This window comes from Seriola lalandi, unplaced genomic scaffold (assembly GCF_002814215.2).
Source record: "Seriola lalandi dorsalis isolate HSWRI2012SDOR001 ecotype SW California unplaced genomic scaffold, Sedor1 jcf7180002054267, whole genome shotgun sequence".
Classification (NCBI taxonomy): domain Eukaryota; kingdom Metazoa; phylum Chordata; class Actinopteri; order Carangiformes; family Carangidae; genus Seriola; species Seriola lalandi.
In genome coordinates, this window is record NW_019524820.1 from 36,140 (window position 1) to 56,989 (window position 20,850).

Below are 20,850 nucleotides of genomic sequence, written 5' to 3' on the forward strand. Positions count from 1 at the left end.
TAATATAAGAGAGGCAGCCATAGAGGGAGAGGTGACAGAGTAGATTATCCTCCTCTCCTCTCCTCCTCTCTGCCAGCCTCATCATGGTCATGCTGCAGATGTTGACTGTTATCTCTCTGACTGTTATCCTCCTGGCATCTGTGGAAGGTAGGACATAGCCATACTTACTTTGTATGGGTGTGTGTGTGCGTGTGTGTGAGTGTGTGTGTGTGTGTGTGTGTGTGTGTGTTGCATGGCTTGCATGCACCCTGCAGGTGGACAGTGTAGCAAGAGAGCGATGGCGAAGACAGAAAAAGGAGAGAAGAGGGAAAGAGGGATAGCAGCAGCAGGAGCAGCAGGGAGGGAGGCATGGATGTAAACAGAGGGGCAGAACGCAGGAGGACGAGCATCTGAAATCCCACAACACACACACAGAAAGACAGCAACTGTGTCAGGGCTCAGTCTGTGTGATGGTGTCACCTCGTCTGTTTTTTGAAATGTTGTGAAAGCGCTGGAAGTGCGGTGATGTGCCTGAGGATGGATTCTAGATCATCTGTGGCATAACAAAGCAGCACTGTCCTATTTTACAGCTCTTATTGCTCCTGCTGCCTCACATCACACTTTAATTTGTTTACCCAATTGCTTTGGATGAAAAGGCATCATGGCACACCCTCCACACAAACACACACTCCCTCCTCTCCTTCTCTCACTTTCCCTCTCTCTTTCGTTTCACTGGCATGATAGTATGTTTTGCTGCACAATGGGATGCCATTGTAATTCCTCTGGCATTCTTGTGTGTGTATATGTGTGTCCATATGTGAGTGTGTATATGTAACCAGATGGCATGTGCACATTCTGCAGAACAGATAACATTTTTTTTCTGTCTACAAAAGCTTCCAAAACACAGTGTTTCAGTCTTTGCTGACACCAGAATACTGACTTCAGAGAGCTTAAAAATCATGGTCCCATGAAGTAAATATGGCTTTAAAATGTGTCTGTATCTGATTTGAATGCAATTCATGATAAAACTTTTGTGGCTGCCATGTTGTTGCTTCAGTGTCCTGTTTGAGAATTTTGCTCTGATATGACCTTGATAGCTAATATAAAAGGTCTGAAATAGAAGGCAATAAGCCAGCATGATGAAGTGAGTTTGACACCAAAGAACTTCAGGGTCACTTTGTCAGTTTCTTTTTTTCCTAATGCTTTCTCGTTCTTGTTTCTCTGTGTTTGCCTCTTTTGTTTCCCAGGTAAAGGTGTGCAGATGCAGAGAGATGTCCAGTGCTGCATGTTGTACTCCCAGGGCAAGGTGCGTACCAAAGATGTGTTGCGGTTTGAGGTGCAGACAGAGGGGCCCGACTGCAGTATACAAGCCATCATGCAAGTATTTCAACTATCCACTCCTGGAGCTAAAGAGAACACAGCAATCTGCAGGCATGGAAAATATGCCTCTCGTTAGAGGAGGGCAGAGCCGGGCTGAGAGGCATTGTCATCTTTCCAGGTCATGTTGTTATGGCAGGGCTCGGAGCTGTAATTGCCAGGGAAGTAAGAAAGGAAATATGTGGGAATAACAAGCCATCTGAAAATACCTTCCAAGCCAGCTGAGCCCTGCCGCAGCCAGTCAGTCAGAACAGCAGGGTTTAGTTAAGTAAACCATTCTGCATTGTGATACCTATTGTTTCCAGCGGGTCAGAGAAATCCGATGTAGCTGGGGAATGAAGAGCTTGCTTTTTCATGTGGTCCAGTTAACAAAAACATGGAATTCTTATAGATACAAGAGTTTCTTTTGGTCCTCTCTATTTCATTGGTTAACAGCCTCTTTTGTTCAAGTTTTGGTCACAGTTGGACTTCTTTCTACCACAGCAAAAAATAAAAAAAATGTATTTGACTAATTCCAGTCATTTAATAGCAACTCTGTGATTCTCTGATGCTTTGCTACACCTGACAGACATCTTAGTAATGGAGTAGTCCTCCACATTATTGCTGAATCACTGGTTTTGCTATTCTCTTGCTTCCGCATACAACAGATTCAGATTCTGGGTTTCTTTCTTTTTCCCACAAAGTTCAACAGAACCTCGTACTTCAATACTGTATTGTGTAATAAGTATTATGTTCTTTTTGTAGTCTTTACACAAAGAAAGCGGTGAAATGTGCAGACCCCAGAGACCGTAAGGTGAAGAGGTTGCTGAGAAAACTCCTGCAGAGACAGAGAACCAAGGCCCACCGAACCATGTGGCTCCTTCCTCATGACAACCTGCCTGTCATGTCAGAGGTCAGACACAAGCTACTTTACAGCTCCATGACTGTTACACCCTCCAGTAATCCCACAATACACTGTGTATCAAATGTAATAAAATAAAATGTAATAAGTCTAACACTTTGATCTACTGTATCTGTTTGTATCATTCTGAATTAAATTAGTTTAGAAGAGTACCTCTTCATGTTATTTCCTTGTTACATGAGACATTAATAGAGCTTCTTCTCTTGTGATTATCAGGACAAGAAAGATAACTGGGCGGTTCTCAATGTGGAGTGATGGAGCGGAGGAAAACTCATAGTCATAAGTAAGTCTTTAAAACTTTAGTCATGCAAGTTCAGTGCATTGCATATAATATGTATATAATATGAAAAAGTTCCTCTTTCAAATGTTTCGTTTATTTTTACATTCTTCCCATTTTTCTGCAGGCCAAGTAAACTTTCAGCAGCTCGCCTTCTTAACATGGCGAAGCTTGCTGATTTCTCCAGTCGTCTCGTGTCTCTCTCTGTCTACACTATCCGTCTCCCTGGGACCAGACCTGGGCAGCAATACATATTTAAATGGCTTTAGATATTTAAATATGAACTGTGCTTGAAATATTCCCAAACACGTGGCTGGAACAGTCTCAACAGAGGAGTATTTACTTGTAAGATAAGTTGAATTGATTTTTTTTTTAATGGCTCATACTGTTATTTGCCGGAGTCTGCCTGGAAGTGTCTCCCTCTACAAAAACAAACCTACTCGTGGCTGATGTAAAATCAGTGAAAAAGTTGTAATTAAACAAAGGATAAATGAGCAGTGATATTAATATTGTATATCAGCAAAATACTCTATGCTTATTTGTGACTTGTATACCTTCAGTAATGTGTAATGACACTTCACACAGTAAAGTAGATGGGGTTTTGTCGCACTGAGTGTACAGAATACTGGGGAACTAATATTGATTTGCACCTCGTTTTGTACAATCCAGGTCCCAGTTGTCTTAAAGTTTAAAAATCCTTGTTCAGGCTTTGACCTTCTGTATCTGACTGTTAGACAGGTGAAATCAGTGGGATCAGAGAGAAGATTCCAGCTGAATTCAACTCTGTTACATAAAAGAGCAAATGTTCCTGATATTTATCCACTTTGTATGTTGACTGTTTATAAATTCAGTATGAAACCTGAGTCAATCTTTTAAAATTAGGCCCTCAGACATCGACCAGTCATTTCCATATCTATTTGCAGTTTACATTTGTCTTTTTTCACCAATAGTCCGTCACTAAACTATGCCAAAGTATTCATGACTCAATTCACCACATGGCAAGGCTGTTAAAACTTTGAGGGCTCAATTGTGTGTGAAACACACAAGTATTGTAGAAGAATGCACTGTATGTTAAAACACAGTATCTCAATTTTATAAATTAATCTGAAATAATAACTCAAACTGCGTCACTCTCTTTTTGTATCTTGTGTTTCTCTGCATGTCCTATTTACTACACAGTACAGTAAACAGTAAATATTAGCATGCTAACAAGCTAAACTAAAACAATGATCATAGTAAACATTATACATACTATTATATGAATAATATACTAATATGAATTATGAGCATTGGCACTATGAGCAAGTTAGCATAATGACATTAGCATTTAACTCAAAACACTGGCTGCTGTGCAGTGCAGTCTCACAGAGCTGCTAGCATGGCCGTAGACTCTTTTTCGAGTTGTCTGTCCATATGTCCATACTTACGTCCGTCTCATTCTCGTGAACACGACACCTCAGTAACGCCTCGATGGAATTGCTTCATATTTGGCACAAAATTCACTGGCCCTCGAGGATGAAATGATTAGAGTTTGTTGGTCAAAGGTCAAAGGTCAAGGTCATGTGATAGCTGATAACATGGTTTTAGCTTTGTGAACGCAATGTCTTGGGAATAAGGGAATTCCCTCAAATTTGGCACAAACACCCTTTTGGATGCAAGGATGAACTGATTAGATTTTGGTGGTCATAGGGTAAAGGACAAGGTCACTCCTTGGCCATAACTCACAAATGAATTCGTTAACTATGACACAATTCAACACAAATGCCGAAAAGGATAAAATGATGGAGTGATGATTTTTTATATCCAAATGATCAAAGGTCAACTTCACTGTGATATCCATCTGCATTAGTGCATTATTCTGCCATTATTAAATGGAACACAGGAAATGGAGATTGTGACCACATTTCCTGGAACTTGGGTGGTGGGCGGAGGCATACAACCACAAGGTGGTAATTCTACGTAATTCTTTAACTGTTGTTAGGCACCATGATGCCGTAGAATTTATATCTTTAGGTTAACAAAAGGCTCTAAACCTTGTTTTCTTAAAGTAAATACATTTATTACCTGTGTGAATGAAGAAGGTCTGTTTTAAAAGAATCTGTAATAATGTAATCTAAGGCGTTACAATGACAACAGAAACTTTTAAAAAATTTAACCAGAAGCACAAAAGGTCAAGTTTGGCCTTTATAGTGATCAACTATTCACATTCCAGTCAAATGGTTTTAAGACAGAAACCACACAATTATTATTACAAACTCCTCACATATATCATTTGACCTATGTTTGTCTCTGAGAGCACAGTTTCTGGCCAGGAGAATATCCTCCACCAGGGGTAGCCACAAACACAATAATGAGTATCACAGTTTAATTCCTGAGCCATTTATTTGTCACATTTCTCATAAGCTGTCCATCAAAAATGTTGAGCTGCTCTTCCTTGAAAAATAACATTTTTACTGAAATAACATCAAGCATCAAAACTAAAGTCAAACATCTTAATGAGCATAAAAGTGGCACAAAGTCACAAAGCTTTCAATTAAACAGTTTATACCTTTTCACTTTCATAATTATTCACAAGACTTTCCTCTAAAACAATTACCACTAAAAAGCATAAAGCAACTGTACATTCAATTCCTCAAGGCATTCACAAACTTTCTTTACAGTACCTTTTCACAAAACAATAAAAATAAATTGTGATCATTATGACAGTCAAAATATAACAAAATCCAGTTTTAGTTGATAGTATAATGCAGAAAACACAGACAGGCAGGTGTAATGGTGTACTGATGTTAAAGCACACTGTTGTTACCAACAGCAAATGCTTTGTAATGGTCTTGAAACTTATCTTATCAGTAATCAAAAAATTATTTAAAGTAAGAAAAAAACAACCTTAAAGTGAAAAAACAAGAACTTTTAACTGAGAGAAAAAGGAACAAAAATAATTTCCGTAGACTGGTTGTGTAAAAAAAAAAAGGAAAATTTAACAGTTTCAGAACAAGTAATAGTGCAGGTATGACCCTTAGTGTATAGCGGTACAGTCCCGTGCCCATATTTTAAAAGAAATAGCACCAAAGAAATACAAGAAATACTTATAAGAAAGCACTGAGTGAAAAACATTCTACCAAGTCACTTGAAATAGATAAATATACCTTCTCCCTCCCACCACAGTCCAGTGTTTTGTGCAAGCAAACTTAAAAAAATATTTCAAACTTAAATATGGGATTTAAAGTAACTGAGAGATTGATGTATTTACATCCTGCTGATATGTATTTATGTGTAGAGCTGTAGAAGGTCTATATCTAAAAGTCCTGTTAGAGGTAGTCATGATGATTTGAGTGACAAAAAATAAGTATTTTCAATGAGGTGTTAGGTCATGCAACACAAAATAGCAGAGTGATGAAAATTTACATATTCACAAAATTAGAAATATGGTGGTCTTTCTCCCCTAATAATACTGTGTATTGTAACACTGACGCTGGTAGGATGTAGGAAGTGTTATGACTCTCTGATTGTATGGATCATAAATCATACAAATCTTTGAAAACTCGACGAACCTGAAAATGTTTTGAAAAATGACTTTCAGCTTTATTTTATATATTGAGTTTTTCAAATCGGTCCCAAATAACTGGCACTGAATCGGATTGTTAGCGGTGGATATGTAACTGTTCCTAAACAGCATGTGGACTTATTTCCTGTCACCAAGCAGCCCCAGGCCAGGCTTTCTATTGCCTTTTTCCCAGACAACATTTTCTATTTGAGGATAAGATGAGAGTTAAAGACACTCTGGAAACCCCTAGCACTGGCTGAGTCAACCCAAAACTATTTTTTTTCTCTAAAACCGCCCCTGCACCATTACAAGCCAAACTTCTAGCTAAAATGCTTTCGGTACACAATTCCCCTTTAACTGTGGTTTATTTTTTCACATTGTGGTCTCACTGTTGTGGTGGTTGATGGAGTCGTTTTCCTGGCAGATAAGCTGGTAGGGCTTCTCATTCTCCTCAATAACAGAGTCGTGCCCCTCAGCATCCTGATTCTGTAGCTCTCCACGGGAAAGGTGCTCCACAATGCCAGCCCCGAGCGAGTCACCCAGCACGTTGGTGGTGGTACGCAGGCGGTCCCTGGGGGAGCGAGAGAGAGAGAAAGAATCAGATAAAAACAGAAAAAAGAGGCAGAAAGTTGAGATAAAACAGGAACAAAAAATTATTGTATATCTGCTATGAAAACACTTGCGGCTCAAAATTTGAAAACGTGCCTCTAAACACAGGCTTTCTAAGCTGTCACTTTGCATTATGCATCAGTAACCTTTGTAGTGGTGGGACCTCTGGGCTCTCTGAAGCTTTACTATGACATTTAGGCTGGCAGAGCCACAGAACAGTACACAGACCAATCCCCATCACGCTGACATTTAGTGGGAACTCACAAGAACCAATCCACAGCGATGATCAGTGTTATGTCCTCTGTGGGCAGTCCCACCGATGTCAATACAATCACCATGGTAACCAGGCCAGCCTGAGGGATGCCTGCTGCTCCAATGCTGGCAGCAGTTGCCGTGATACTGAGTGGGTGGTGGGAGGGATGAGAGGAGAGTGAAGACATTTAATAAAGGGAAACAAACAAACAGCACATGTGCACTCCTGGTGGGAGTAGTAGAGTGATAAAGGCACATTAGGAATTATAAAATCATGTAAATTTATGCCAGGCTGAGGTGGTCACACAACTACAGGATATGCTCTATAAACTATAGGAAGTTTTACACATGTTGTCAAGAGTAATGTAACAACATATTCTAGTAGGATATGCTTACATGAAGTACAATATGTATGACCCATTAATTTACACGTAGAAACTCTCTCTTTGTGAAAAGCTCAATCAGGTGAGTCATGGAGTAAATAAACTGTGATTTTCTCTGGAATTAAGTGATAATAAAGATGCAGCAGAGAGATGTGGAACCTGTGCAATATAAAATCAAATTGAAAAGTGTAATGATACAGTAATATAGTTATATGCTGTGCTTTAAATGCACCAAAGTGCAATTTAAGTGCAAACTAATTTTCATCTGTAGTCCCTGGGCAGATGATCAGAAGAAAGGAAATTGGAATTAAAACAGTTATTGAAATAGTTTAAAAGCAGGCCAAGCAATAATAAAAAGAAAATTTCAAAGTATTTAGTATTTAATAACAAAACAAAGTAAAAACAGAGGCACCATCACTGCTGGATTTTAGCCTGGACTTTGGGAGTGTTCAGTGCCTGTTGACGAGCGTTCCTGACCCTATACTCCCTGACAGCAGTTGAGTTCTGTCAATATAATCTTCATCTGTGTTAAACAAATGTACCAACTGAAAAACACTCTTGAAAATCTATTTTTCTAACCTGAAAACAGTCTTGTTTGACACATGTGTTTGTCAACATGGAGCTCTAGTTAAAAACTAACAAATGTAAAACTAGTGTTACCTGATGGTGAGAATCTGGCCAAAGTTTAGGTCCATGTCATTGACTTGAGCTATAAAGATGGCTGCCACAGCCTCATAGAGGGCAGTGCCATCCATGTTAATGGTGGCGCCCACAGGGAGGACGAAGCGTGTCACTCTTTTATCCACATGGTTGTTCTCCTCCAGACAGCGGAAGGTGATGGGCAGGGTGGCAGAGCTGGAGGAAGCAGGGAGAGAGAGACATGAAGCATCATGATTTGACACCAGCCAGACACCAAATGCAATACATGAAGTTTATTGAATATATGTAAGATCATTTTTTCATTGAAATTTTTAGTATTATATTTTAAATAACAATTTCAAAATGCAATTCATGGTATTCTATTTTATGTTGTTACATATTATTGTGTATCATTGTGTCATATCATATCGTATTGTACCATATTATGTCGTATCGTATTTCATTGTATCTTACTGTGTCACACCATATCGTGTCGTGATGCATCGTAACGTATTGTATCTTATAGTATCTTATCATGTATCGTATCGTATCATGATATCATGGTATTGCTGTATTATTGACACTAAACTCCTTGCCTGCTCTTTTAACACGTATTCTTGCAATCAGTGACACATACAACATACAGTACAGGCAAGTGTCCTAAACACCAGTGTCGGAGCAGGACAGAGTATGAGATTCACCTGGATGAGGTTCCCAGAGCTGTGATGAGTGCCTGCAGCAGACCACCAATGAAGGTATAGGGATTCCTCCTGGTCACCAGGAAGTAAAGCAGCGGCAGGACAAAGAGGCCATGAATGAGGAGACCCACAATGACTGACACAGTGTACATCCCCAGCTGACTGCCCATCTCTGCCAGATCCTTCATCTCCACAATCTTCCCTGCAATGAGGAACAGGATGCCCAGGGGAGCGTACCTAGTAAAGTGATTCAGAGGAGATGAATGAGTATGGAGGAAGATGGATATAAACATACAGACCTGCTGAGCATCTTAAGTTAGTAACCAGCTTAATGCTTAAGAGGGTATTTTGAATTTGATACTCAAAAGAATTACAGTATGTTTCACAGGCAAGAAATGTAAAATACATAAACATGCCACGTGAAACATCACAGAAAAAGAAAACCTATAAAGAAATGTGTTTTACTTGCTGAATTGGAGGTGACTCTTTACTGACCAGATGATGATGGCCACAAGCCTCATGATGGCTTCATTCAGGCAGTCGAAGAAGTCCCTGAGGGCCTGGCCCTGCTGCTTCATGTTGCCAATGACGAGACCGAAGCACATGGAGAACACGACCAGACCCAGCGCGTTGACTCCAGCAGAAGAGCCGGACACAGGGACCCTCTCCTCCACTGTCTCCTGTCGTAGAACAGATTGTACAGTTTGCAGGACATACATTACAGGATTTTAACTACTTCTCATCCCACTTCTGCACACTTTTACTTCAATCTATAACTGATCATGTCCTTTTTTTTCCTCAGAGGAGCCACCCACCTGTATGGTGTGCAGCACCCTGCTGAGGTTCACGCTCAGGTTAGAGTCTGTCACGTTGAGAGAGTTGGTGAGGTTCAGGGTCACTGTCACGTTCCTTGTATGAACAGTCTTCTTGTACACAGTTTTATACTGTAACAGAGAGCATGCAGTTTGACATTGATTCTGTTTGGGTCTGAAAGTCATGTGCAAAAAATGTGATCTCACAGTGTCTATGAGATGAAGATAATGTGTGTTTTTACATGTTTTTCTGTCTTTGATGTTGTCTCTGTGTGGTTGGTTCAACTAGATTATGGAAGTGGTGATATGGTATGAAATTTGAGGGTTTCTTGTGACTTAAATAAATGAAAATTGAAAAAATATGGCCTCACCTGCTTGAAACAAGCTTCTACCAGATTGGGAGGAAACATATTCCTAAAATAAAAATCAAACAAGACCAAATGAGTCACAACAGATTGTAAATTTTGTACTGCAATACTACACTATGTTAATCAATTACCATTTCATAATCTTAAAGAGTAATCACTCAGAGATAGTAATTTCTTCTATCAGATATGAGAGTGAGTGAATGCATTTTCATTCACACACAATCCATTGTTTCTACTATTTTGTGATGTCTGAATGTCCTCGTAATTATACAAATCCTTTAAAAGGAGTCGCTCATCATTTTGGGAAGTATGTTTATTTGCTTTCTTGCCAAGACTGAGATGAGAAGATTGGTACCACTTTTATATCTGTAAATGTAAAAATGATTATGTTTGGTTTATGGTGTTATCTGCCAGATTGCTTCCTGGTTGCTGATAACTAAGCTTCATATTTAACGTGGATATGAGAGTGGTATCAATCTTCTCATCTAATTCTCAGCATTTCCGAAAATGTCAAACTATTACCTTACAAATTGATGAAATAAATGAATTAAATTGTGACTGTATGTGGGCAACGCTACAACAGCCAGATACAGTATCAATTTCACAAATCGGTAAAGTCGTCACCTGATGAGATCCAGAAAAGCATCAGCAGCCTGAACAGGTTCAATGTTTCCACTGTTGGTCACAGGACTATCTCTGCTGCCTTTCCCCGGCCGGATTATTATCACAATGACAATGCCGATGAACACAGCAATGAGAGTGGTCACCATGTAGTAGATCACTGCACGAACACCCATTTTACCTGACGCTTTGCTGTCCAAAGAGGAAATACCTGAGACAGAGAACATTCAATTCAGAATTTAATCAGTTTGCTGCAAATTTTGATTTTGTTACCAAAATTAATTTAATTTGAGATAAAACTGGACATTAAATATTGAAAGAGGTTAAAATTAAACCAGATAAGCAATATTTGTGTAAAACTATACTTGTTATCAACTTGAATCATAAAATAAGGCTGAAATAGAGCAAAGATCTTGCCTGCCAGGGAAATTGCCCAAATGAAAGTCAGGTGTCATTTTAGGGTCTGGCCCATAATCTACTGTAATCTACACTCTGCGAGCCTTAAGTGCGTTTGTTCAAAGCCAACCTGTGACCAGACTGGAGACGATGAGAGGCAGCACCAGCATCTGTAGCATTCTCATTAGGAGCTCCCCTGGAAAGGCAAAGTACTTGATCTCCCTCAGGGACAGGTTGTGGGGGCGTAGAGCAAAGCCCAGGATTACACCTGAATAAATTTGCACGCGCACGCAGGGTTAGGGTTACATACATACACACACACAAAAGCACAAATTTACACAAAGTCATATAGAGTCAACTGTCTGCAGAGAAGACAGTGTTGAACCGCAGGCTCCCCTCTGTACTCACCCAGAGCCACGGCGGCGACAGTGAACAGAACAAACAGGTTCCTCTTGAGGAAACCTTTGACGCTGTCCCTGCTGATGGAGCCCATCCTCTCCTTCATGCTGCTGGCTTTCCTCTCCATTGCCCTGCGTAAACGCCTCCTTAAGTCTACTCTCTCTGGCACGGGGGGTTTGTCCGCGTCCTCGTTTAGGAAAAGACTTGCACTGGTGGGGGGCTTCTCGTTCATAATCAGCTCCAGCACCTGGTCCAGGAGGCAGGTCTCGTGGGAAACTAGGCAGGGGAGAGGATGACATAGAGAGAGTGTCTCCTGAACGGACATGAAGAATATTCAAATACAATGATGTTGTCCAACGGGCAGAAAACATCAGATAATGGGAAAGTCTAATCACGTAGACCACGGCTGCTGCGTTTGAAAGATTTAAACAGTGACACAATAACTAGCGATAACATGAAACTGAAGGTGTAGATCATTTAACCCAGGAGGGTACTTAATACATGGTGACTGATACATGCTGGACATGTTGGGCTTTGATGGACAAAACATTAATTGACAGTAACAAGCTTTGAATAACAAGCAATTTGAAGACATCACTTTTGGCTCTGGGAAACTGCAATGGCATTGGACATTTTGCACTATATTCTGATATTTTATTGACTAAATGATTCATCGATTAACAAAAAAATGAATAATCAATGATGAAAATGATTCAATTATTATTAATTATTATTTTATAATTATTTTTAGTAGTTGCAGCTCTGCTCCAATCTGAAATTACCTGAACCAATTTTTGAATAAGTCAATAATCAATCAGGATCGTGAGCCAGAAATGGAGAGAATGAATCGACACTTACTCATTTTTGTAAAGACAGTACACAGTGCAGATCTAAACAGAATATATAAAGAGGTGATCCTCCAGCTGCTCAGGCTAATGTAAACAGACCTGTTAAACTTTAAATTACAATGCATGACGAATATATGTAGTGTAGTTCTGGTTCTCTAATTATACAACAGACTTTTTTCTACTATAGTGAGTAAATAAATCTCAGCTGTTTATCTAAATCTTTACTGTGATCGTTTTTCTTGATATCTTTTAATAGAGAACAAATGTAACAACACAAAAACTTCAAAATATTAGCATCTGTAGTCTTACCGTGTTTTCTTCTGCTGAAAACAAAAGTAGTCTGTGTGTAGCACGTGGCAGTTGAACTCACTTCTCCTTATCTATCTAGGTTACAGTGTTTCCTCAGAATTACCCTATGCAAACAGACTTGAAGCCCCACACATAAAGAACAATAAGGCCAACCTCTTTCTCCGCTTCTCCCTCACATCCAATGTAATCACTCTGAGCTCCGACACCTTTATATTTTTACTTTTCCCTGGGGGATTAACACTTAAGCATATGATCGCCAAAGACTTCATCTATTCTGTTTACATCCCTCTTGTCTATTGATTTTCTTTTGTCTATTGTTCTGAGGTTCACATCTATCTATTACGTACAGTGTAAAAGACCCATTGTTGAGCAGGTTGTGGGATGACCCTGGATAATCAAGGCCATTTATTAGCTTGGTGTCAGATGCAGAATAATCAGCTCTCACACAACACTGTTCACACTTATTGCCTATAAGTGTGTGTGTGTGTGTGTGTGTGTGTGGGGGGGGTATGTAACTTAAGCACAAGAGAAAACATCTGATCAAATATGCCATGCAGTCACGATGTTTTACAACAAGCCTGGAGGAGTCAGAGTGCTACTGATCCTGTTTCACCATTCATTTCTGAGTGCTGAATGGATAAGAGTGGGTGAAGAGGCACTACCAGTGACTACAGATCTACATTAGCAGTGAAATGGACTACCACTTATGACAACACACTGTTTATGTCATGTTCTGTGCGTGTTAAGTGCAACTCAGCGTCACACAATCAAAGAAGAAACAGCAAAGCCTTAGTGAAGGAATGAAACAGTGAAAAACATCAGCTGCTAAACATAAAGACAGTACACTGCTGTGCTTATACAGCATACGTTAATATCACTGAAATGTTAAGTGATTACAAAGTTTGTCCATTTAATACAGTTTTATTTGTTTTTGTTCAAAGCCCAAGAAGAATGAAGCCAATTAATGTGAAAAACATAATATTTTTGACTAATTAAACCATAATGAAAGTACCATGTTTAAGAAGCGACTACAATGAAATCAATCCCCCTGGGCATGGATGATGCTCGGCTTGCATCAGTCTGTGGAGAGACTTACACATTCACAAATGATTCTTTTCAGCTGCTCTTTGCTGGACGGGTTTTGTTGCTCTTTCTGTTTTAAAATCTTCCAAAGGCGTATACTGGATTCAAGTCGAGGGACATACAAGGCCAGGTCAGGGTTTTCAGTTTTTTTTTTCTCTTTAAAAACTTGCATGATTTTTGCAGTGTGTTTAGGGTCATTGTCATGTTGGAAAACATCCCCTTCTGCCAGGCTTCTTGAGACTGTGGAGTCATCTTTTTATTCAGTATTTGGGTAGAAAAACCTGAATTCATAGCGCCATCTATAAAGGTCATCTCTCAGCACACTCCCACTCAGGACTGTGCGGTCACTGGGGTGGTCCTGGCCGGGTCCACGTCAAACATGCTGGAGCCCAGCTGATCCAAACTATTTTATTTTGGTTTCATCTGACCAAAGAATGTGCTGCCAATATTCATCAGGCTTCTTTTCATGTTCTTTGGCAGTGTAATCTGGCAGTTTTGTGCCATTTTATGAGCAATGGTTTTTATCTTGGACGCTGTCTGTGGTTGACTTCATGCAGTGTCCCTCGCTCTGTCTGATCAGTCACTGAAACACCAGAATCCACAGATAATCCTCGTGCCAAGTCCAAAGCACTTGCCCGTCTGTTTTTCAGTGCGAGGCTACGTAAATAGTGAATTGTGAATGTTGTTATTTTTCAAGGACTGGCCACTCACCTTCTGTTATTGGTGGTGTTTCAGATCATGTTCAGTAGCCTACCAATGCTCTTGTACCTGCTCCCATCTTTGTTATTTATTGCTTACCATGTGGAACCGACTGGGCAAACAACTTTGAGATACATGTCTTTAAATGTTTTTCAAGTCTGTTTCCAATTGTACAAATGTTAAAAGAATGCCATTCCCAAAACACCTACATACAGTGGGAATACAGCACCCTTGTAACCATGTGCCTGAGTCATGTAACCATTAGGCGTATTTATTGTTTTATTATGTTTGTCACTGAGTTTCAGCGACCTTCCAGCCTAAAGCAGCCAACTCTGGCTAAAACTGCTCAGTGCTGGTCAGGCTACAATCAGCGCTGTCTGACAACCCAAACATCCTCCATTAGATAAGCAGCAAACTAGTGATAAACATTTAAACATTAAGCTAAAAGCAAAGAGCTTAGGGTCTATTATAGTAATGGAGAGCATCATTGACCCTCAACGGTCAACAGGTATTTTTATACAGATAATGGCTAACAGGGTAACAAGAAGAATTCTTAATTATATCAAAAACTATTTTAGCACCGAACACTAATAAATATTCTAAAATTAACTCAGTGTCATTAGCATTGGCTATACAGCTGGTGGAGGAGCATGCAGCGTGTAAGGCAGAGCACAATTCACATCTCAGTGTAAAACCACTTCAGACTAACATGTTAAAACATCCTGGGACACAGGGATCCTGTTTCAAGCTACTGCATATTCCTTGTTAATACTGCTTTATATATTTTTTTAAATATTTTTTTACACCACAATAAAATCACTCAAAAAGTTGCTCAGACCAACTGTACATTACAATCCAATAAATCAAGACTTGATCCCTCTAAATCAAAGAATGCATAAATGTGCCACAATTGCAAAAATCTCTCAGAAAAATTACAATTTTTCTCTCCTGATTCATTATAATATCTATTATCTATTCTCCTAATCACACAAAAGTCAACTTTGCAGAGAAAGCTTTGCAAAGTTCAACAAGCTGCTCACTGGTTACTCACCACTCATGGTTTACAGTGTGTCTCAAACAGTCCGATCAAAGTCAGGTGACACTCTCAGCTTCACAAGAGTAGACAAGAGATTCAGAGTGTGAGAGAGTGTCTGGAGCTGAGTGGTACAATGACAGGACATCTCACTGCTCGGCTCTCATAAGCAGACAGACATGAAAAGGCCTCTCATATGGTCTGACCTTCTCACACTTACACACACACACACACACACACAAACATGCGCACATGCACACCCTCCAGCCAACCTTTTGTACTCCGTGACAAGTCAGATCCATCCATCTATCCTGTAATCCAACTCTCCACCCTCAACTAAATTGCTTTACACTACAGATCCACTTCCTTGAACACTTTGCATAGAAACCAGTTCATGTGATCGTACACGAAACAACATGACATGATAATGTACACAACAAAACATCAGACCAAAATCTTTGGATTTTAAGTGGCACGATTTTACAAATGAGAATCATCACAGAGAGAACTGCTCAGCTTGTGAAAATAAGGTAGATATTTTTTGTTTTATGAATAGAAAATAATAAAGAAAATAACCCTTGAGGATGTCATCAGGTGTGAAAGCTACTATCGAGTTGCATTACAGACATTTTAAGTTTTAAGAGTCTGATCCATACTAGAGACTAAAGGTTGATTTATGGGTGTGTGTTGAAGGGTTTAAGCTACGTGCATAGGCCATATAACTACACCGAAGGCTATGCCTTATCTCCACCTTTCTTTTTTGCATTTCTTTACACCAATCACAATTGCGTTGGGTCACACCATTGTTGGTTGTTTTGGGGAGGTGAACAATCATTAAAATGGCTAATTTCGTACAAAGAAAACAACCACAAAAAACAGCAAAGACATATGTAGATTTAAAATGATAACAGGCAGGGGAAGCAGAAAGGGAGGAGAATGCCACCTGAAACAGGCGCCAAATGGCAGGCTCATACCGACAGCCTACATCCAGTACAGTGGCTACGGAGATACCAAGTAGTGACCACAAAAACTGTGATTCATCTTCTACAAGTTTCTGTTGCAAGTGGAGATCTTAAGGTAAACATTAAAGAAGTTGAAGAAAGATTTACCGGTATTTCCCTTTTCAGTAACACACACCTAGCACGACCACTACAGACCCTCTGGTCATCACAATCACCACTCCCTTTCACAGCGAATGAAACAAGCACAGCAACTGCACGGGAATAGTCTCCTTTTCAGAGGTGAGAAAATGAAAAAAATGTAAGTTACCAGGATGTACAGCTGTGTAAATACTACATAAGCAGGGTTTGAACTAAAAAATCTAAACCTATAGCAGAGGCATCTGTGGTGGTTCTCCTGTTAACCCCTCGGTTTGACCGTCCAATTCATACAGACTTCAACAGTGGAGATGTGAAAGATTGTGAATTAAACCTGGAGAAATATGCTGGCACCACTCACCATTTCACAGGCATTCAAAAGTTGCACAGTGGTTCAATGTGGGCATCATGTTAAGAAAGATTCAATTTTATGCAAATGTCTTCTGGGCTGATGGGAGTGACGGCCTGGCAACAACCAATCGCACTTGTTTCTTTTCCATCGAGGAAACAGAAGCACGGAAGAATTTCTATTCCATTCACCTACATGAAAGTATTTAGAAGAAAACCGAGGAAAAGCTTATTATCACAGTCAACGGCTTCCCAGTTGTCTATGAATAAACTTTAGTGGGCTTGTGGGACTTCACTATGAAAATCTATGCATACAAAAAAGAAGGACACCTTTAATTTAAAACTATCACAACCCTGCATCAAAATCATAATATCATTATGATAATGTCATGACAGACAGACAGACAGACAGACAGACAGACAGACAGATAGATAGATAGATAGATAGATAGATAGATAGATAGATAGATAGATAGATAGATAGATAGATAGATAACATTATTATATTATTATATTCTTTCTTGCATTTTTTTTTTTGGAAAATGTACATGAATTTGAGAGCAAAAGTACAAAAGATAAAGTCTGATACCCTGTTTGTGCCTTTGAATGTGTCAAGCTGTCATGAAGAGACAGGTCCTCTCCTCTTCTACTGGCGGTTGTTTCAGAAGAAGCTGCAAAACAAGGATTAAAACTTCACAATTTTCAACCCAACTTTCGCTCAAACCGTGTCAGACTCATGTAAAAACAACGCAGTTACTCTGATTCGTTAGCATGTTGGCCGGCAACAAAAAGTTAATCACAAAGAAAATCTTGTACCTGCCTCAGTCCGTCCAGGGTGCTCCTCACACCGTCATGTGGATGTCTTCCTCTCCACCAAGCAGCCGATAATGAACGAATGTTGCCCACACACAGTATCTACCCTCATCATCTTCACTGTTATCTCCCGTTATTTTTTATTTATTTATTTATTTTTACTATGAAGCGGTTCGCGCTTGTCCATGAAGCCTCCGGCGGAGAGGAGCGCCTGGGAGGTCTGCGTGGGAGGAGGAGGAGAGGTTAAGGACCCTTCAAGAGAGAGAGGGAAAAATAATAAAGATAAACCACCTGCTGCCTGTCCACAACAATGAAGCCCCAGTGCAATACTCTCAGGTTAATCCACTTGTCTCTTAGTAGATTCCACTATTAGATAAATGTCACATGTTAAAAGAAAGGGCCATTATTATGACAACGTGATTAATTCCCTGATTAATGATGAGGCTACAACGTTCATTTTGCTTATTAAACACTGAATTTGGGTCCTGAAGGCGCTAACAGTATTTACACACAGCAGTCATTGCTATGACAACACGCATCTGCTCAACGCCCGGGGTCTGCTGTGAGCCACTCTGGGGAACCCCTAACCCTTGGCACTCAGCTACCCAGCTTTCCACTCTCACACCCACTCATCATGATCACGTTCACAAAAGATACATTGATATGCATGTAGCATACCACCAAATGAAAAAACACCATAATTGTGCTTTTTTTTTTTTTTTTTTTAACACACAGATATAGATTATTTAAAATGCCCATCATGAGCAGGAAATGATTCTACAGCTACAGTTTCCAGGTACCAAACAAAAAAAGAAGTAAAACTGTTCAATAGGAAACATTTCAACTCTGAATTGTAGTTTAACATCATTATATAAAGTCTAAAGTAACGTTCTTGTTGGTTTTGGGGGATTTCCTTGTAAAAGGAAGTTAAGCAGACTTCCTCAATTATTATCAAATTAGAAATCAAAGTGAATAAACATAAGAAGGCATGAATTTTTTAATTTTTGGAATACAATTATACACAGAACAGAGTGAAGATACTGCTTAATTTCTCTCTTTTCTGTTCTGGATCTTTTGATTTTGATCACACACACACACACACACACACACACACACACACACACACACACACACACACACACACACACAAAGACTTCCTCAGCAGATGGGATTTTCCAACTTGTCATGGAATAGTTTCTCTAAGGATTTTAGGGACTTCTCACCCATGTTGGCTTAAAAGTTTAGACTGAACGTTCATTGTTGTCTTTGTAAACGTCATTCTCTCATGTCATATCAAACAATCTTCCTCAGCAGGTAGGGTTGGCCCAGTTGTCTTTTAAGCCAATATGGATACGAAGTCAATGAAGTGACAATTGGGCAAACACCATCAACTGAGGAGGGATCCTCTGATGTGACTGAAAGCTCCAGAACAGCTGCTAAAATAAATATAAATTAAAAGTAAAAGTAAATATCTACACTCTGTTCAATGTACAAAATGTACGCTGAAAAAATAAAAATTCAAGCTTTGTTAGGTTCATTCAGTAACTTTTATTTCCAAATGCCAAATTCTCAAAGTGCTCGAGAAAGTCTGCAGAACATCTTTTCCAAAGTATCCCCAAAACCCCTCAACGGCATTGCTTTAGTTTGTATAGTTCTGTCAACTTTGTTGCAGCTCTTTCAATCCCAAAATAAAAGACTTTTACAACTGCACATGAAAATATCTTAAAATGTCTTGACATCATGTTATCAATTTGACATATCTGGTACTTTTGGAAACTCTGAGATCTTTACTTGAAATGATAATGCTCATCTGTAAGGTCAGATTCATACGTGGCGTCTTAAAGATGGTTGAACTACAGAGTCTGAGGTTAATGACCTTAGTGATCAATAATCTCCCTATAACAAAATTGTAAAAATTGTTAAAAACTACTTTTTCTGTTAACTATAGAACAAATAAAAACAGACAACCTCTGCATGCCCATACATCTTCTACAGCCATTTATTACTCCTAAAATGAGGATGAATCTGATGCTGTGGACTTCCCTCTGGTTCCAATCTGGTGTAGGACCAAAGTGATAGGAACAGATTGCATTGCCATGGCAACACATTATCCTGCCATAACGTGGGAGGCATGGATCATGTATGATCCATGTTTAGATAGTGTAATTATTCACCCGCCTGCAGGAGGGAATATTTATCTCAGTTATTTCTTCGCATTCTTTTGGTACATTACAATTACATTAATTCAATCTGGTGCGAATTTAGAAGCCAGCTGTGTTTTTATGAGTTTACAAAATGGTTTAAAAAGTGTAAATTTAAATACATTAAATATATTTAAACAGATTTGGATTACCTTGCTATCAAACAAACAAATTAAGTCAAACAAATTAAGGGCAATGGCAACAAAATTTTGATGAGTTACAACTTTGTAAATTCTGATTAAATTTTAACTTAACTGCTCATTGCTCCTACTTATGGCTGTCCATTAGTTACCTAGCAACATGCAATGTATTAATGCTGTGGTATCAGTGAGAGTAAACTCACATTGTGAGTCTGAGCGCTGGCTGAGATTGTGTTGGTGCAACCACTTTATTGTCTCGTAACATTGTATAATAGTATGATGATGCCCAGGCAAGTGGAATGGAGCCTGCTTCCCTTTGTCCCAGTAATAAAAATAACACACACGCACACACACACATGCACGCACAGTTTCCTCATCAATTATTTCTCAAAGGGGGGATTTTAGCTCAGTGTTGCCCTAAATCGACCCTCTCCCATGATGTGACATGGACCAGGTGTTATTTTAAGACTTGAAAAAGCATTACACAGCAAATTCATCTCAACTGGCTTTGTCCCTCAGAAAATAGAAAACACACTGGTAGTACATTACTCTACACTACATACCATCTGCCATCTTGTTACTAATAAAAACCATGATCTCTACAGCTAAATACAATAAAAATGGTAACGTGTGGTGAACGGTTGAAAAAAATGTTCAATTAAAGAATTGTGGCACAATGTTCCCGAAAAACAAAATCAACATGAACAAGCAAAGCACATTAAAATCAAACTTTCTCATGAGCCTATTTTTTAACAGTTGCCTTCTGCGACCAGTTTCTCATTCTGATGCATCATGGACTTTTATTCCCCAGATCTTCAGTTCAAAGGCCAGTGATTGGTTCCAGGCACACATATTTAAGAGATGAAAGTAGAGAAAGCTCTCTGTATCAAAATGCCTTGGTAAACACAGAAAGGTCAGGGAATAGATTCTTTGCTTTGAAATGTCAGCTGATTACTTTATAACTGGCAACATGAAGCTATTTGAAGGGCCTGTAAGATAAAAAAAGGCTTTGCAGTGTGAAGGG

The 20,850-nt window shown here is 39.3% G+C and overlaps 2 protein-coding genes across 3 annotated transcripts; one reads left to right on the forward strand and one right to left on the reverse strand.

The window, feature by feature from the left end:
• Positions 1 to 3,650, forward strand: ccl44 (chemokine (C-C motif) ligand 44). The gene is made up of 5 exons (XM_023405223.2): positions 1 to 147; positions 1,227 to 1,356; positions 2,101 to 2,248; positions 2,474 to 2,540; positions 2,662 to 3,650. The coding sequence occupies exons 1-4, from the start codon at positions 84 to 86 to the stop codon at positions 2,510 to 2,512; spliced, it is 381 nt and encodes a 126-aa protein (XP_023260991.1). The 5' UTR covers positions 1 to 83; the 3' UTR covers positions 2,513 to 2,540; positions 2,662 to 3,650.
• Positions 3,651 to 4,897: 1,247 nt separating this feature from the next.
• Positions 4,898 to 20,794, reverse strand: slc1a6 (solute carrier family 1 member 6). 2 transcript variants are annotated; one of them, XM_023405200.2, is made up of 12 exons: positions 17,489 to 20,794; positions 17,262 to 17,343; positions 11,265 to 11,531; positions 10,987 to 11,124; positions 10,464 to 10,671; positions 9,843 to 9,885; positions 9,475 to 9,603; positions 9,155 to 9,339; positions 8,663 to 8,896; positions 7,983 to 8,177; positions 6,952 to 7,086; positions 4,898 to 6,649 (listed from the first exon to the last, which is right to left on the reverse strand). In XM_023405200.2, exons 3-12 carry the CDS (start codon positions 11,485 to 11,487, stop codon positions 6,451 to 6,453), a joined length of 1,689 nt encoding a protein of 562 aa, XP_023260968.1. In that variant the 5' UTR covers positions 11,488 to 11,531; positions 17,262 to 17,343; positions 17,489 to 20,794; the 3' UTR covers positions 4,898 to 6,450. The 2 variants fall into 2 exon arrangements, with proteins under 2 accessions (XP_023260968.1, XP_087029806.1); XM_087173680.1 differs by lacking the exons at positions 17,262 to 17,343; positions 17,489 to 20,794 and having other exon boundaries at positions 11,265 to 12,860.
• Positions 20,795 to 20,850: the final 56 nt, after the last annotated feature.

What these genes read in the sequence shown, in the direction of transcription:
- slc1a6 (XM_087173680.1), bottom strand. Translation starts at nt 11,580, where the DNA reads ATGTCCGTTCAGGAGACACTCTCTCTATGTCATCCTCTCCCCTGCCTA. An exon ending in GCTCTGGGAACCTCATCCAG is followed by an intron (nt 8,178 to 8,662) that starts GTGAATCTCATA and finishes TGCTTCCTCCAG; the next exon opens with CTCTGCCACCCTGCCCATCA. An exon ending in ATCGCTGTGGATTGGTTCTT is followed by an intron (nt 6,650 to 6,951) that starts GTGAGTTCCCAC and finishes TCGCTCCCCCAG; the next exon opens with GGACCGCCTGCGTACCACCA.
- ccl44 (XM_023405223.2), top strand. Translation starts at nt 84, where the DNA reads ATGGTCATGCTGCAGATGTTGACTGTTATCTCTCTGACTGTTATCCTC. An exon ending in CCTCCTGGCATCTGTGGAAG is followed by an intron (nt 148 to 1,226) that starts GTAGGACATAGC and finishes TTTGTTTCCCAG; the next exon opens with GTAAAGGTGTGCAGATGCAG. An exon ending in ACCTGCCTGTCATGTCAGAG is followed by an intron (nt 2,249 to 2,473) that starts GTCAGACACAAG and finishes TGTGATTATCAG; the next exon opens with GACAAGAAAGATAACTGGGC.